The 15,916-nt window shown below is 40.8% G+C and overlaps 1 protein-coding gene across 4 annotated transcripts in view; it reads left to right on the top strand.

Annotated features, from left to right (window-relative positions):
• Positions 1-15,916, top strand: part of TGFBR3 (transforming growth factor beta receptor 3) — a 121,332-nt gene that overhangs the window by 67,857 nt on the left and 37,559 nt on the right. For all 4 annotated transcript variants that reach the window (XM_037403762.1, XM_037403759.1, XM_037403760.1 and 1 more), the window contains exons 4-5: positions 1,433-1,570; positions 14,846-15,029. In XM_037403762.1, coding sequence (XP_037259659.1) covers positions 1,433-1,570; positions 14,846-15,029 — 322 coding nt within the window. The remainder of the gene's footprint in view (positions 1-1,432; positions 1,571-14,845; positions 15,030-15,916) is intronic.

Below are 15,916 nucleotides of genomic sequence, written 5' to 3'. Positions count from 1 at the left end.
CCTTCTGTGAACTTCCAGGTCTCTGTCAGACCTGAGACCTGGGTCTGAGTTTTACTTTGCAGTGATGGTGAACGTTTCACTTTTTGGGGTGTAGAGGGGAGAAAATAATTAAAAAATAATTTTTTTTTTTTTAAAAAAAGCTAACTTTTTCTTTTGTAAAGATTTTCAACAATAATGGCTACCTAATATTCAGTTTGGTCTCTAGCTTTTATCTAGTTAGTTTGCCAGGTGAATCTTCATCTACTTTAATGGTAAACTAACTGATGCTTACCACTGTATAAGAATAATGCAATAAACTATACATAGTGACTTCCATGTCTCAGATTTCCTTTCAGATCCTCTAGGAGGAGGCATTCTGAATTACCTGTATGCTCGTTTCTGGGTGTCACCACTCACATTGGTGGTTGTGTTCATGTCTGCTCCCTCTATACCTTTTCTAGAAAGAGCTGTGATTGTCAGAGAACCCCCTTGCCACCCACTGTTGTAAGACGTCAGCTTGCCTGCTTAATTTGTGATCTCTCATCTCTCTATGGCACGCTAAAGCTTTTTTCCTATAAAGCAGGATGAACTGTCAAGCCAAATTCTGACTGCTTAAAAAGCTTATTAGGTACTGCAAACACACCAAGATTTCCATTACAAGTTGTTATGTGCTAAAAACTGACAAGCTGTTTGCTGTTGTGCATTTGGTTAGGGTTTTGCTCCACATCGGTCCCTTTCTAGAAGGGTAGTGCTGGGATATGAGGAGCTGGGCAAGGGAAACTTCCAGCGACCACAAACTAGTTGCATAAAAATCACCTCTAACAGGTTGCCTTGCTGTCCACTTTCCTGGGATCATTTTCCCCATGTATTCTTATAGTCCCTGAAAACAGGCATTTTCTTTCCCTAGTCAATGATAAAATTTCTGTTGAATTCCTTCCATAAACTAGTGTAGCACTCGCTTGTGTTTCTGGATTTGTTCCTCCTGTTTTTTGTTTGTTTAGTTTTATTTGGTTTTCAGATTAGATTTAAGCCCTAATAGCATCAGCAGATGAGGTTTGTGCTCTAAGTCCGCATTGTAGGCTACCATCTAGAAACCAGAAATCAGAGTTTGCTTTGCAACTCTTTTTATCTCCTTGTTCTCCAGCTCTCAGCTTAGTGGTTTGACCTTTTGCATAAGCTATTTTTCATCAGCATTTGCCAAGGTTTTCTTAAACACTTTAGCAGTGCTTTGCAAGCATAGAGCACAAATGTTAACTATTTAATTCTTTATATTATCTGTGCTCTGGTGACTGATTTTTTTGGAAGTAGATTAATCTATAATCTTGAGTCAAGAGGTCTGAAGACTGAAAATTGTAATGTATATAAAAGTGACCTTTGATCCATTGTTTCAAATTCCACTTTTAGTTTTGAAACTTCCAAGGAAGTATTCATGTATTTCTGTGTTTCTCTGTAGGTCACGTTACATTTGAATCCAATTTCATCAGTGCATATTCACCAGAAGCCTCTGGTGTTTGTTCTCAACTCTCCTTTGCCTCTGGTCTGGAAGCTAAAAACAGAAAGGCTGGCACCTGGAATCCGAAGAGTTTTCTTTGTAAGTATACACGGTCTTCTGGGCTGCTCTATATCATAGCTATTTGTCACACAAGACATAGAGTTAATGGCATTCATTTGGAAAGTTTTCAAACATTCATTAAAAAAACCCAAGTTAACAAGAGGTCAAATTTCACTGTAGTGCTCTGGGGAACAGTTAGGTTGTAGGGCAAAGCAGTTTGGAAAAAGTACCCAATTACTTGTTATGTGAATTCAAGGAAAAGAAAGCAAAACTGCTTTTTCAGAATCTGCATATTGTGTAGTTATTAACACTAGCAGCCATTCCAGTTCAAAAAGGTGCGAAGTTATAACAGATTGGCAGTCCTGACGAGAAGTTTAATGGTACCACAATGCAAAAATCCTCAAAGCAATGGGAAATATTATGGGTGGACACTAGCTGTGTGGTCTGTGACCAAAACAAATATCTGTATGTACTGAGCTCGATATGTACAATTACGGTTTATGCCTCTGATGAAGCTTGGTCTATTGAAATGACTGAGCTAAGCCCAGAATGAAGTCATTTTTATTTCTCAGAAAGACTGGAGCACTGCTTATAATGTAGGATCCAAATATTACCTAGTATTTGTAAATCATGTCCTTACGGTTTGCCAGGACATTCAAGTTTGCTATTTGTAGTGAAACAGACAAGTTGTTTGGACTAAATTTTTAATGTGTGACATCATGTCTAATCATGAGTTGTCTTTATTAAAGTTGCAGCTTTTACTATATTCAACTCTAATTGCAGAAATAAACTTGATTATTTTTAGTTGTATCCTTATAGGGTTTAATTTTGCTCCTCCAGCACAGCCGACAGTGGTAGGCAAGACTGTTCCTGCAGTGCCCAATGGGGACTCAGTGGTGTCACTGTGCATCAGCAGGAGTGGAAGATGGACGGTGTGTAGCATTAGCACACTAGGAAGAGGGACACTGCTCTCTCAGTTGGCCTGATATGGTGGTGACATCACTAAGTACACCAAGAGTACTAGCACTTGCTGGACACCAAAAGTTTTCTGGGGTTGTTTTTCTTTTTCCTGTCATCAGGGTACAAGAGTAGGAATTCCCTTGATAATTTGAACTTTGATGGACTCTGTCCTGTTTCCACTTCAGTGTGTTACAGATTGGTGCAAAGAACACAGGCTTGGTTGTATTCCAGGGTGTTCACAGTCTTGGGTTTTCTCAATTGATGTGTTAGAGACTCTTGACTGTTATCTCCTTGATGACCATTCCTGGTGTATGTCCTTAATGCAACCAGTACAGTTCAGGTCTGCTCAGAAAATGACTGAGGAACGAGATGATGAACAACAGAATGATAGAAGTCCTCACTCCTCTCCTGTCCAAAGAAAACAGCACCTTTCATCAGTTAATCAAGTCTTGAACCTACTTTCAGTTTAGTTTTGATCTCCTCCTACAACTACTCCATCATCACGCCCATTTCATACCAGCTAGTTTGTGTTCAGCTATCTCTTCCCTGTTCCTCCTCCTCCGGGATTTTTCCCTCTCCCCTTGCCTCACTGCTGGGAGTGAAGAGGTGCTCTGCTGGGAGCCATCCATTTCCACTCAGTAGGCTGCGCTGGTGTTCAGACTGTGGTTGTGCTGGGCTCGCTTGGTTTGGCTTAGTGGGGTTTCCGCAGGCTGCATTAAGGCATAGGAGCAATAGGAATATGCCCAAGGCCTTGACTGCCAAAGCTGTACAATTAGCTAAGCGTTTGCTTCAGAAAACCATTTCAAGCTCTCCTGGTTAAAGAAACAGGCTTGAAAATGTGAGCAGCAGCACTCACAGTTCGTGCCAGAGCAGAAGTTGTGCAGCCTCAGGAACTGCTGCAGCAAACCCGTCAGCGATGCTGCAACAAGGGGTGGGCTGTCTCTCTGGTGAGGCTGGGAGGCTTGGTAGGTGCTACAGGTTCAGCTCTCTGTTGGTGGGACTCAAATACCTCCTCTCAGTACTCCAGCCTCTTAGGGTCTGCTGGTCATGGTAAGGGCTGAAAGCTGTGGTGCCTCACGCCATCCATTCCCAGCCCATGCCTGTGGCGCTGGGATTACATTGCTCCCGTCAGCTGTGCAGGTACAGAACTCGCCTTTCTGCTGCAAGGAGTCAACTGGCTGTCAATGCTGACCCATCCCTACGTGTTTAAATACCTGGGTAGCCCTCTGTAACAATTTTGGATCTCAAGTGCCATATAATTTATGTATTCTTCCTTTTACCATGCTAAGGTTTGTATTTTTCTTTTCTGTAAAGAGCTGAAAGAGTGAGATGGTAGAACCAAAAATGCCAGGGTATGGATCCACCATTGCCTCTCCCAGTTTAGGTCCTGCAGTCCCTCTCGCTCCACAACTTCTGTCTCTTATAAAGGGCTCATCAGCCTTCCCACTTTTCATGTACCAGTTTCTCAGTAGCTACTGCAGCTTGGGATGCTAGGCCACAAGGTTACAGGCTGAACAGCTTAAACTCTGGTGATCACCCATTGCTTTTCCACAGTTCCACTCTGGCCACAAGGACACATGCATTGTTTCCCCACAAGCTTTCTGAAACGAGCACAGAGTCATGCAGCACAAAGACATGGGAAATGCTGGGGAAGTCCTAGCAGCACCTGTGGGTGAGCGCAGCACGCTCAAGGGGCTCCAGTTTTGCAGCAGAGCTGCTTGCCTGCCTGCAGTCCCTTGGACTGCCTCTGCCCTGGAGGAGCCTGTCCCTTTGCAGAAGCAAGGGTTCTTGTTGCAGGCGAGTCGTGGGGCAAATGGACATCCTGCATCTACTCTAGCAGCAGAGAGGCTCTCTGCCTCCCTGCCAGAGCCTTCAGGAGAATTCAGTATTCAGTTCAGAGAATTGAGCCTAGGAGTGTAAATAGCAGCTCCAAGGGCTGTGAAGTGCAGAGCTCGCTTCCTTGGCCCTTGTCTGAAAATACTTGGCTTATCCGTGTACTCTGTCTTGTTCATTCTCCTTAAATATATAGCCAAGCCAGAAAACAGAGTGTTTTGAATCATAAAATATTTCAAGTTTAAAAAAACTTTTTTAATGCCCATGAATTCTATGCTGAAAACAGAAATCTGTGTCACGCATACCATAGGAGTGTCATAACTATTGTGTCTGTCTCTATGGAAGCCTCATGCAGGATAATCATTGACTTTCCAGCTTCTCCTTCAGATTTTTCATGCAATACATTCATTCACAATTTTATTAATATACTATATGTGAAGTATGAATTGCACTGTTTCATTGATTGATCCCTAGTTAGAAAGGTTAGGAGCGTGAAAAAGTTTAAATGACGGCTTCTGGGACTTGCTGCTGATAAAGACAACACTCCTAGAACCAGGTCAGAGTTTGTGGTTAAAGAATCATGCAACCAGTAGTAGGTCCTAGCTGTTTATTTCTTTTTGTTACTAGCTATTATTTTTTTCCTGTAAAGCATCACAATAAGGATTTTAACTGTTACAGGGAGGTGTGTTTTGAATAAATAAGTGAATAAAAATTACAAATCAATTGTATTAGAAAATCCAAGGTTATTTCTAACAAAGAAGATAACTCTGGGATATAAGCAGACAATGCATCAGAACACTCTGTAAAGTGCTCTTACTACCATTATACAGGTGGAGAGATTAAGGCACACAGAGCTTCAATGATGTTTATATTGGAGCAGAGGGTATGTGTGTTCTCAGTGTCCTCATTAGGAAGATGGTTTGCCTCTGTGAATTCATTTTTTGAGTTTCCACTAAAGCTAAGCTGCCCCAGACTGCTTTATTTCAAGGAAAGGATGACAAGATTTAAACTTTGTGTCAGCACATATCCAAAAGACCAAGAAGATACAGTACCACTGAGCTGGGCTGGAGTTTAACTTCTTATCATATAGTTCAAGCTTGGATTTTTGCCTTGGGCCTGATTCTCCAGTTCAAAAGTTCAAAATGAATGAGGGAGAAAATCCAGTGTTGGGGTGTATGGTTATAATATAGAGGGAAGCACAAAATACCTTCTTGGTAAATATTTTTCAGTATAAAAATGTAAATCTGGTGATACATGTGGTTTTGCACTTATTTTTATCATGTGATGCACATAGCTTCACTCAGCACAGTGACTTGTGACATGCTTTATCTCCATGGAGGCAGCTCGCAGTTTCATTTTCACAAAATTCCAACTGGTGGCTAAACTTCATAGTAGAATATCATTAAAAGTAAGTAGCATGCCTCAACCAAACCGAAGGTTACGTTCTGTTAGCATCAGGATTTTTTTTAGTGTCATGTTTTGGAGACTTTTCCCAACACATGGCACTAAATGGAAGCACGGTGATGCTTATGGCGTGATAGTGCTTTGGAGGAAGCTGTCTGAGATGGGGCCCAGGTGTTAAAGGGAGTTGTTCTTTACTAGCCTGTTGCCTTATTGTATTGTCTTTTTGCTTCTTGTGGCACTTGGGGAAACACCTTTAAAGCAGAAAGAACACTAGTGAATAGGCTTAAGAAAAAATTCTGGCATCTTGATAAAAACCTGACATAAATTTCTCTGTGTATTAGAGAAAAGTGAATATATGGTGCCTATGTAGTGTGGTGTTAACAATACATTTGGCATAGATAGGGTTATTTTCAGACTCTGCATGAGTTATATATATCTTCATGGGTTAAGTAGGTGGTGCTGGGAAAGTACGGTGATTTTAGTAAGGTAAGTCTTGAGTTGTTAAAAATAAATACGCCTAAGTATCATGGCATTTCAATCCAAAAATACCTGAAACGGGTTAGTGTGTGAACTCTGCCTGACCTAAGCAGTTGAAAACGACCACTCTGATTACTGGTGTATCTAGTCATATTAGTCTGATTACGTCTTTTTACATGTCACAAAAATACAATAGTTTGGGAATGGGCATTTTCTGTTCAGGTGTTCCTGGGCTTTGCCCATCAGCCCTCTCATCGCTCAGAACAGTGCATGGTTGGGAAGGTCTGCTTAGTTCAGCAAGGGGGATACTTTGCATCTGTGAGAAATACCTCCCCCCTGCCCCAACAGGAAATAAATGCCAAAATTACATCGTAAAGGTGGAGTGGGAGAGGAAGTTGAAGGTCATCTTCACTGGTGATTAGGCTGGTTAGATTACGACAGATTGCAATTTTACATAAGCTAGGCGACACCTGTAGAAAATACTTTTACCTGTGATCTTGTTGCAGGTCAGTCTTGCAGAAAAACCTTACCAGACCTCTCCCACCACCCCACTTCTAAGTTTTCATATAACAAAATAATTTCCTCCCTTTCCATCAAGTCATTATTTCTCTCCTTCCCCAAAAGCAGTTTATTGGAAACGTGTCTTGGCAGAAACCCCTAAGTTTTATGAACTGCCCAAAAAGAGGGTTTTATAGGTGCTACTCAGCAAGTGATTTTTTTTCTTTAGATTTGGTAGCTTTCTTAATTGTTTTTATAGCTTAGGAATGTCTTTACTAGGCAAGTAAAAGTAGTGAGAATAAAATCAATGAAAGAAGGGACCAAATCCTTTGTGATTTCTGGGCAGAAATCACTGTTAGAGTAGATCCAAACCCCCAAAATATCTACATATGACATTTTGTACAGTATTTGGGTTAAGATGTGATGCTTCAGCTCTTTCTCAGAGTTAGTTATTCAGGCCATTGAATGAGTAAGAGTTAGGGATGAGAAAGCACTTAGGCAAGCAAATTACCTTATTCACAAGATCCTCTTTAATAGGACTGAATGTGTATGTTAAGTTAGTACAATGGAGGAAGCAACAGCAGGAATGATAAATACAGCACCAGATCACATGGTTTTGGATTGAGATTTGGAAATAAAGGAAAGCTTTAAAGAAGAATGAGTGATAGAATGAAAAGTTTAATTATTAGTCATTTCTGTATTTCTAAGAAGAAAAAAAGTCATGTTCTTGTTACTTCAGCCAATAGTTGGTTTATTCCTTTCACTTCATGAAAATATGGTTCACATATTTTGGGTCTCTGCCACCAAACCACAGGCTGTTCTATGGTTTGCACTAGATTTTGGATGACTGACAAAACGCACTGAAAAACAAGTGCTATTTGTTTTCCTGTGCCTAGTATTTAACGGGAAATCAGGAGGCTAAATTTCCAATCACTGGTTAAACAGACCCAGATGTGAACAGAGTGCTCTGCTAGGAGAAGAGTGAGGAAGGGTAGGAAATGCATGACTAGTGATAAATTTGATATAAATAACAACCTTTCACTATTCAAAGTAAAAGCAGTAGATTTTCATTGTTGTGTACAGTGTGAAGAGAATTTTTACAGGACTTTTACATTTCTATAGAATCCTGGTTTTGGTTTTTTTTGTAAATCTTCATCGTTCTTCTGCTTAGGAGCTGGAAATAATCCTGTAGTTGCCCTTTTCCACTTGGCAGAGTTCATAGTTCTCCTTCCCCTCCCCACACCATTTCCTTGCCTTTTGAAAGAATGTGAAAATAGCATCAAGTGTCTAATTAAAAGCAGTGTTTGGTAAACAGTAACTCTTATTATGCTTTTCACAATAGTAAATTTCCCTGGAGATATTGTCTTGTGGCCTGATTCAACCCCCTGCAAAATCCTGCTTTTCTAAAGGCTATATAACTAGTTTACTCCCAGAAATATTGGGGGACCTCAGGCTACAGTAGTTGTCCTTGTGTTCTTGGCAATAGAGTGGAAGGATTTTGTCAGAAGTAGGGATGATACGAAATGACAGGGTGGTAAATACATGTTTGAAAGTGATACATTGTCTGCGTTCAGTAAAAAGGAATTTAAGATGATAATAACCCTAGTAAGGCATCTTTAAATATCTAGGGGGTGGGGGTGGGGCTTGTTCTTTTTTTTTTTTTCATTCAAAGCTTGCTTCATAAAGGCGTTACAGAGGAGAAGTGATATTTCTGGCTTAGAAAGCAAGATACAGCACATGAAGCAAATACGCAGCGTATGGTAAAAAAACACCTATATGTGGCAGCGTGACGTCCCAAGATTAGGGAAATTTTGTGATGCATAGGTGTCCTCTGCTTTCACCATAAGCACTTTGTTTTGGGCAGAGAGATTTCAAAAATACCAACTTGCCAGTAAATTTCGGAGGAAGCAAGGCAGGTCTTGTGTGCCTTAGTTTCTCCTTTCATGAGACTTTCAAGTCCTGTACTGTTTGGAGCCTGGTTTGTGAAGAGCATCACATAGTTCATATATAGATATCTCCTGTCCCAGGTGATTTAAGCCATCTTTCCAAAGTCAGGCTTTATTGCTTGGCATTTCTTTCAGCTTCCAGTTGAAGTAACTTCTTGAAGTAACAGGGTTACTGTTACAACCACAACTTTGTCTTGAGTGTGGATGGGCCAGACCTGGATGATGCTGTCTCTTGGATCTCATGCAGCCCTTCCCGTTGCTGCCACTGACTGATCCTGGGTGCTGCTCCTTCTCACAGTCCCTCTAGCAGCCCAGACCCATCACTTTCAGAGCAAAGGAGGCTGATAGTTAGGAAGACTTGGGCTTTAAGTTAAATCAGGCTGCAGAGTAAGGAAAGAAACAACATTCTGGCATTTAGTGGTTGAGGTTCTCAGATCCGTCTTGCAGGAGGCTGAAAGGCCTGGAACAAGCACCTGCAATGGTCTTTTCTCTTCTATATGGTCACAGCTCCTTCCTTTCTTTGCTTGCTTCGGTAAACAGGGGGTTTAGCTAGTGGAAGTTTACAGAAGCAGGCAGCAGGTTTTGGCAGGCTGCTGGTGTTAGTGATGTGGAGATAATAATTCACAACAGGTTGTGTTACTGAGTCATTGATTCCAGTGGAAACTATAGCTGCAGTTGCATAGATATGCTTTAATTCTCCCCTTCTCTTCTTTGACTAAATTGAATCTAACTTGAAACAGAATCCCTGGAAAAGCTTCTGCTACCTTATTTTGTTCAGATCAAATGAGTGTTATGTTGAGTCTATTAAGATGTTGTTTAATGTGAGATGAGTGGACCGTTACCTATGCACGATTAATAAACCCCTGCTGAGCCCTAAACTTTGGGAACAGATTTCCCTTTTACACAGATTTTTTTTTTGTTTCCTTTTTATCATTCTACTGTTCCGTGGTGGTTTTGAAAGTTGCACTTGCTTTGACACAGTTTCAGCTTGATAGGAAAACCCAGTATCTTCTTTCTAGATTGGTAAAGATGTGCAAGACTCTGTTCCCATGAGGTTCTGCTTTCATCCCGAGAAAGTGTTGAGCAGTCTTAATTCCTGTCAAGATCTTTGGTAGTTGGTGAACTCACCAACTCTAGGAAGCAGAATTAAAACCTAAGATACAATTAATAATATGCTGCTTCTTGTACGTGGGTTTTTTTTTTTCAAAAATGTGAAAATTGGAAGTAGAATTTTGTGATGACTGTAAGTGGCCTTGAGAATGCTAAACTGAAAATGAAAAAATTTACTGCTGCGTGAAAGCATTGCACCTCTGTGGCTGCTAAGGACTATGCAAAACTGATAGGTGATTCACAAATGTTGCATGTCATTTCAAAAGCAGCATCTTTCTTAGTCATTTACCGAAGAGAATTATTCTCTTGGTGATTACTGTATGTTGTATGTGGATTTATGAACAGCAAAGGATATATTTCTGAGTTTCCAAATACCTGATATTTCTTCATCCATGGCTTTATTTTTTCTCTGTAAGGAGACCAAAGCACATCAAAGTACCATTATCAAAAAACACCAGCTGAGTCTGAATCCCACATGGGCTGTCTGAAAGTTGGCTCAAGTTCTTTAGTTTTATTCTGAGCAGATTTAGTCCTTTCCTATATGTTCTGCCACAGGTCTGATACTGTATAGCTCACATAAAAACATGAAGGTTGCTGCTTTTCTTCTGCTGGTATATTTGCCTCAGCCTTGGCTTTTACAGGTGGCTTTGCTGGTCACTTGTGCTGGAGGGGCCTTGGTGGGTAGCTGCTGCTGCGAGGGGAGGGATCGGTTCATGCTGTCTAACTGTGGACACTTCACTTTGTATTGAGTCGTCTCCCAAAGGTGCCCACCTCTCTCAAGGCTAAAATATGAACTGGCTTCCTACTTGGGAGTTGTGAGTTATAACTACATTAAATACTTAAAATGTCACAAAGCAAACAAAGTAAATATCCCTCCTGGATCAGGTTCAAAGAAGAAGAAAAAGGCAATAAACATTTAAAAGGAGAGGAGGAAATAGGTAAAATAAGAAACAGAAGATGCTATTTTGAGTGTGCGCAATGTTCACACTCATCAGTGTATATATTTGACTCAGGGTGGGTTCTGAGAGTTGTTCCTTTGGGGAATAGTAACTTACGCCACTTGCCACTTCTGCTAGGTAGCTGATGTCCTGAATTACCATGGCAGCCTTGCAAGGGCAGTTTTTGTAAGACTGGGAAGTTTTCTTAAGGGATATTTAAGGGCTCCCCCACCCCACCCCAGCATGAGGGGTATGTTCCCTTGCCTCTGTACAGTGCAAAGAAAATTACAGTCCCTATTTTCCCCAATGGTCGTCAGGGTAGTAGTGTGTGTAATCAAAATATGTTCCTAAACATGTTTTGTTCTCTGATAGAACACTCAGGTTGTGGTTGCAAATTTTCAAAATACTGTACTTGATCCTCATTTCCTCTGACTGCAGAAGAGCCCTTTGAACCACAGTCCTTGCTGTGGTTAGTGGCCATGGCCAGTATCTTTTGGTCTTGCAAACTGTTTTCACACATCAGGCTTGGAAGTTTCCTCATTCAACCTCAGAAATGTGCAGGCATGTAGGTGAACTCGGCAGCAGAGGATGTTTCTGGTGTAGTTGCTTTTTATGTCCTCACAACAGGAAGAAATAGAGCCGGAGCATGTTTTCCATTCTGCAGCCTCTGAAAGTAACCACTGAAGGAGATGAAGTGGGGAGATAAAAGTGTATGTGGCAGCAGTTTCTTAATCACCTAGTCGGCTGTGTAATGAGTGCTCAGATAAAAATTGTTATATTCCCAAATATTTAAAACATTATTGGGTTTTAATGGTCTGGCTTAATCCTAAGTAAGTTAGAAAGAGATGGTTTTGGTTTGTTCTGAAGAGTAAGTAGTTAATGTTCAAGGCAGGTGTTGAAACACTGATGGTTGCCTTTTTTGGAAGAGTCTGTTGAATTCTTTCCAGAAAAAATAACGTGCTTGGCTCACTTAACCTTGCCTTAGGTCCATGTAGTAAAATCCCAACATTGGCAGGCATAGAAGAACTGTGCACTCCTTTCTAAAACCTGGTAGTGGAACCAGCATTTCAAATCGGCTTTAGTATGTGATTAAAAAAATAAAATCATTATAAACTTCATGTTTATTTAAAGATTTTTACTGTATAATCATTTAGTGAGGATGCTTGTGCCAGACTTTTTAGTTGCTCTGCTTTCTGTTTCTTGGTTCCTCGCCAGTAGGACTTGGTAGCTTTGGGGTTCATTGATAGGATCTATCTGTCAGGAAGACATTTGTCATGTTGCAGGATGATGCAGAAGGTTTTTCAAGTTTTAATTAGTAATAAATGGAAACCAAGTATATTCTGAGGAAAAAAGCTGTTCTATAGCGGACATTTAAATATCTCAAATCTCAAATGAAAAATACAGTGAAAATGCATTATTGCAAACTAATGCATTTCTGTGGTCACTATTTAGGAGGACTAATATTTTCTGTCATGCTTTCCTTAGATGTCTTAAAAGGTTACCCTGATGTTTCTTTACTCTGATACTGACCATTAAAAAAATACCAGAAACATTGTGAAATAGTGTAAATGAAAAGCAACTACTGTGCTTAATTGGATAAACTGTAGTATTTTTGAGGTAGTTAACAAGGTTTGTTCCTGAGAGTGGAATGCCAGCATCTGTTCAGTGTCCCTGCAAAATAATAACTGGTTAAGTCCTTAAATTGTGTAATTTATATGCATGGGAGATTTTTCCAGTTAGGCCAAAGCTCTACAAAGATGCCCCACATGTCTCAGGTATAAAAGACAGCATTGCTAAGAGGTGCTCTATGTGTGACCCCTGCGTGACCTGGCTTGTGCGGTCAGTGTCATCCTATGAGACTGTGTATACTGTAAAATTTAATGCGTTAGGGGCACTGTAGAGGTGTCCCATAAAATCAGTCCATGGTGTAGCTGCTTATAAGCGGTGAAAATACAAAGTGAACGTTATTTGCTAAATACATTTTAAAGAGAACTGCGTTGCGCTCTTTTCCTAGTATTGTAGGTTTGGGGGCAGTGGATTTACTCTAATGGCAGAGTTTGCTTTCTCGTTTGAGAAGTGTGAGAATATTGAGAGAATAAGGTGTATTCTGTGTTAAACTGAATAAAGACTTTTGATTTAAAGGAAATGTTTTATGGTAGTCATATAAAAACAACAAATAAGGACGTTAGTTTAAACTTTGAAAACTATTCTGGCAAAAAGACTCCTAACCTGTTTTTTTGTGACAGATCCGGTCAAATTGAACTCTGAATTACATGGGCCACCTCTTAGAGAAGAGTATGTGATATGTGCATAATAAATGCTAAAGTAACGTCTGGATGCACAGGGAAGAACTTTGCAGTTCTTTCTGTGTGCCAGAGGGCCTAAGTTACGTGTCTACTCTGACAAATATTTGTAGGTGCTAAACAAACTGATATATAACATCCTCAAATAGTGTTGGGAACTATGGCTCCAGGGAAGACAATAAATGGTTGCTGTTAGTTAATTTCTGTAGTTAGAGCCTGACTTCAGATAATTGCTGTTAAATAATTGCTATTGATCTATTTTGTTCAAAAGATTGGAGAGACCTATGACTATTATTCTGCTATAACATGTAAATAATACTCAAGGCAGGTTAGAAATTGTTGTGATGTGTTTTTTGCTCCTCCAGTTGTCATTAGTTTTTGATTTTCAGTTGGAGAAAAGAAACACACTTGTTCCACCAAAGAAATCTGAGTTAGCAGAAAGACAGGGAAAAGGAAGGGGGAGGAGAGCAGCAGAGTGACTCAGGCTTCTTCCCAGGCTGCTCTGAGGACAGCACAAGGAAATGATACTTGTTTTGTGAAGCCTTGTCCACCACAGCAGTCTGGAAGTAGGGGCTGTGTGTTATATCTGGGCAAGCACTGCTTGTGCACTGCTACAGGGAATATGTCCAAAGAAATCTCCACTGGTGCATTCAGTTTTGAAAGCTTATTCATCTTGCTGTGCTTCCTCACTCAAGCACATGTTATTTTTTGATGGTTTAGATCTTAAAGGAAGCGTTCATAGAAGGACCAGCCTGGGTAGGGCATGCAGGCCCCAGTCCTCAGGCACTTTGAAGGAAGAGTGTGTTCATGGTGAAGTGTGTGGATGAGTCATGGCTCCTTAGCTTGGGCAGGTGGGCAGAAGGAAGGCTCTTCTCTCAGCACTTGCTATAGGGACCTCTTGAGAGCTGACATATGTTCTAAAGCATGGGCCACATCCCTCTGCAGGGACAGGAGAGCCAAAAGGTTACTGTTGGGATGACCTTGTGTTGCAATAAATCTGGAATGACTTGTTTATTTCTCAAGACCAACACAAGTTGAAGCAGGTCCCAGTCTGAAAGAGAATCTGACTCTGCTGCCATCTTTCCTTGAATGATGCTGTTGCCACTCCAGTGAAGTTGTATTTGAAAGTCTTAGGCTTTTCTGCAGAACCCATAACACTTCTACTTACTGTTTTTCCATTCTGATTATTGTAAACAACATTTTAGTTTTCCAGTCAAGACCTGAGTTAATGTAACCTATTTATACGGACTTTTCTGAAGATTTATAGCTCATCTGCTTTATGAATTAAACTAAAGCGTCTCCTCACTTCCTGTAAATAAAGCAACAGTAACTATCTTCCCCTTCTTTTTCCTTACTCTGTGTTTCTCTGTTGGCCCTTACCTGCCATTGAGCTTGGTCTCAGGTTCTTTCCGATTCGGGTGTTGCTTCAGTAGTTCCCAGTTTTACTGAGCTTCGCATCCTTCTCTCCCTTCAGTTCCTCAGACCATCTTCTTACTCTCTGCTGTCTTGGTTTTCCTCCAGTCTCCCAGCCCTCCCTTCCCCCCCCAGTTCAGCTCCCCGTGCAGTGCTGTCGTACCGCTTCTGCAGCAATGCAACTTTGGAGAGCAGCTGAGAGCCCTCTGTTAGTCAGCAGCAGGGCTGATGGGGGCTTCATTTTTTAAAAACATCTCTGAAAACCAATCATTATGCAGATGTTAAAACACATGAAGTTCAGGCATTGTTGGAAATAAGTTGTAATCACCATCAGTGAATGCATTTGGGTGCGACAGATTACACTGCTTAAACATGCTACCTGTCTGTGTGGATAAATGTGCCACATTAAAAATATGTTTTTATTCCCATCAGGTGTCTTTAGGTTCCGTTGTTCAGTTTGAGAAGGGAAATTTCTCTTTGTCAGCAGAAACTGAAGAAAAGCTTTTTCCTGAGAAAAATGAACATCTGCTACAGTGGGCCCAGAAGGAATATGGAGCAGTAACATCTTTCACTGAACTCAAAATATCAAGAAACATCTATATTAAAGTAGGAGAAGGTAAAACAAAACAAAACCAACAGAACTGATAGGCACTTCTAGATGTTGAGAATAAGTCTTTCTGTAGTATTATTTCACATTTTTTTATTTTAATCTTTAAACGTACTTGTCATTTTCCAAGAGATGTGATGTGAAAGGGGAAGGCAGAGAAATAAGAGCAAGTCTAAAGACCAGGCCATGGATTTAGGCAACTTTTAATGGATTCTGGTGCTATAATTTTATGCTCATAAAATGTGTATGCAATTGACCAGAATCTCACAGGAATCAAAGCTTCAGCTTTTGAAAGGAATAAACTACTCGCAGTGATTGTTGGGTGGCAGTTGGCTGCCTGTATCTAAAGAACTGAAGTGGAGAACCTGAGGTAGGGAGTAATTTCTAGCACAACCTGAGTTATATTTTTTTCAGTATTTGCTTGTATAGGGATCCAGGCTACTTTGGGCAAAGAATTATTGCTTTCCTCACCAAGGTAAGTTGCCTCAGTCTGATGTCGTTGTGTATTTTCATCCCAAGGAGAACGATTTTTCTGTCCCTGTGAGCCACATGCCAAATGCATCAGGTGCCCTGGGGTGGGTGGGAGCGGACTCCAGCTCCTCAGGGAGTTCACAGGCCCGTGTTAGGGCAGGGTCTGGGCTGTAGCTTTGTAGCTGAGCAGTGTTGGAGGTACTTAACAGTATGAACCTCTGCAGCACCTTCTGGCTCATGGTTTCTCTCAGTTGACTGCTGGTCATCTTCTGCAGGGAGTTCCACCTGAGCAGGTCATGGATAACACAAGAGCCATGGCTCTTCTCAGCATTACATTCTTGGAGGAAGGCAGTTGGTTCAGGAGGGTTTATGCCCTACTTGTTCAGTAGGGGTTCATGGATAAACTGATGGATAAACCTGAACGT

The sequence above is a fragment of the Falco rusticolus genome, chromosome 11 (genome assembly GCF_015220075.1).
Source record: "Falco rusticolus isolate bFalRus1 chromosome 11, bFalRus1.pri, whole genome shotgun sequence".
Lineage (NCBI taxonomy): Eukaryota > Metazoa > Chordata > Aves > Falconiformes > Falconidae > Falco > Falco rusticolus.
Note: the sequence above shows the minus strand (reverse complement) of the source record. Positions and strands in the feature narration are given on the sequence as shown.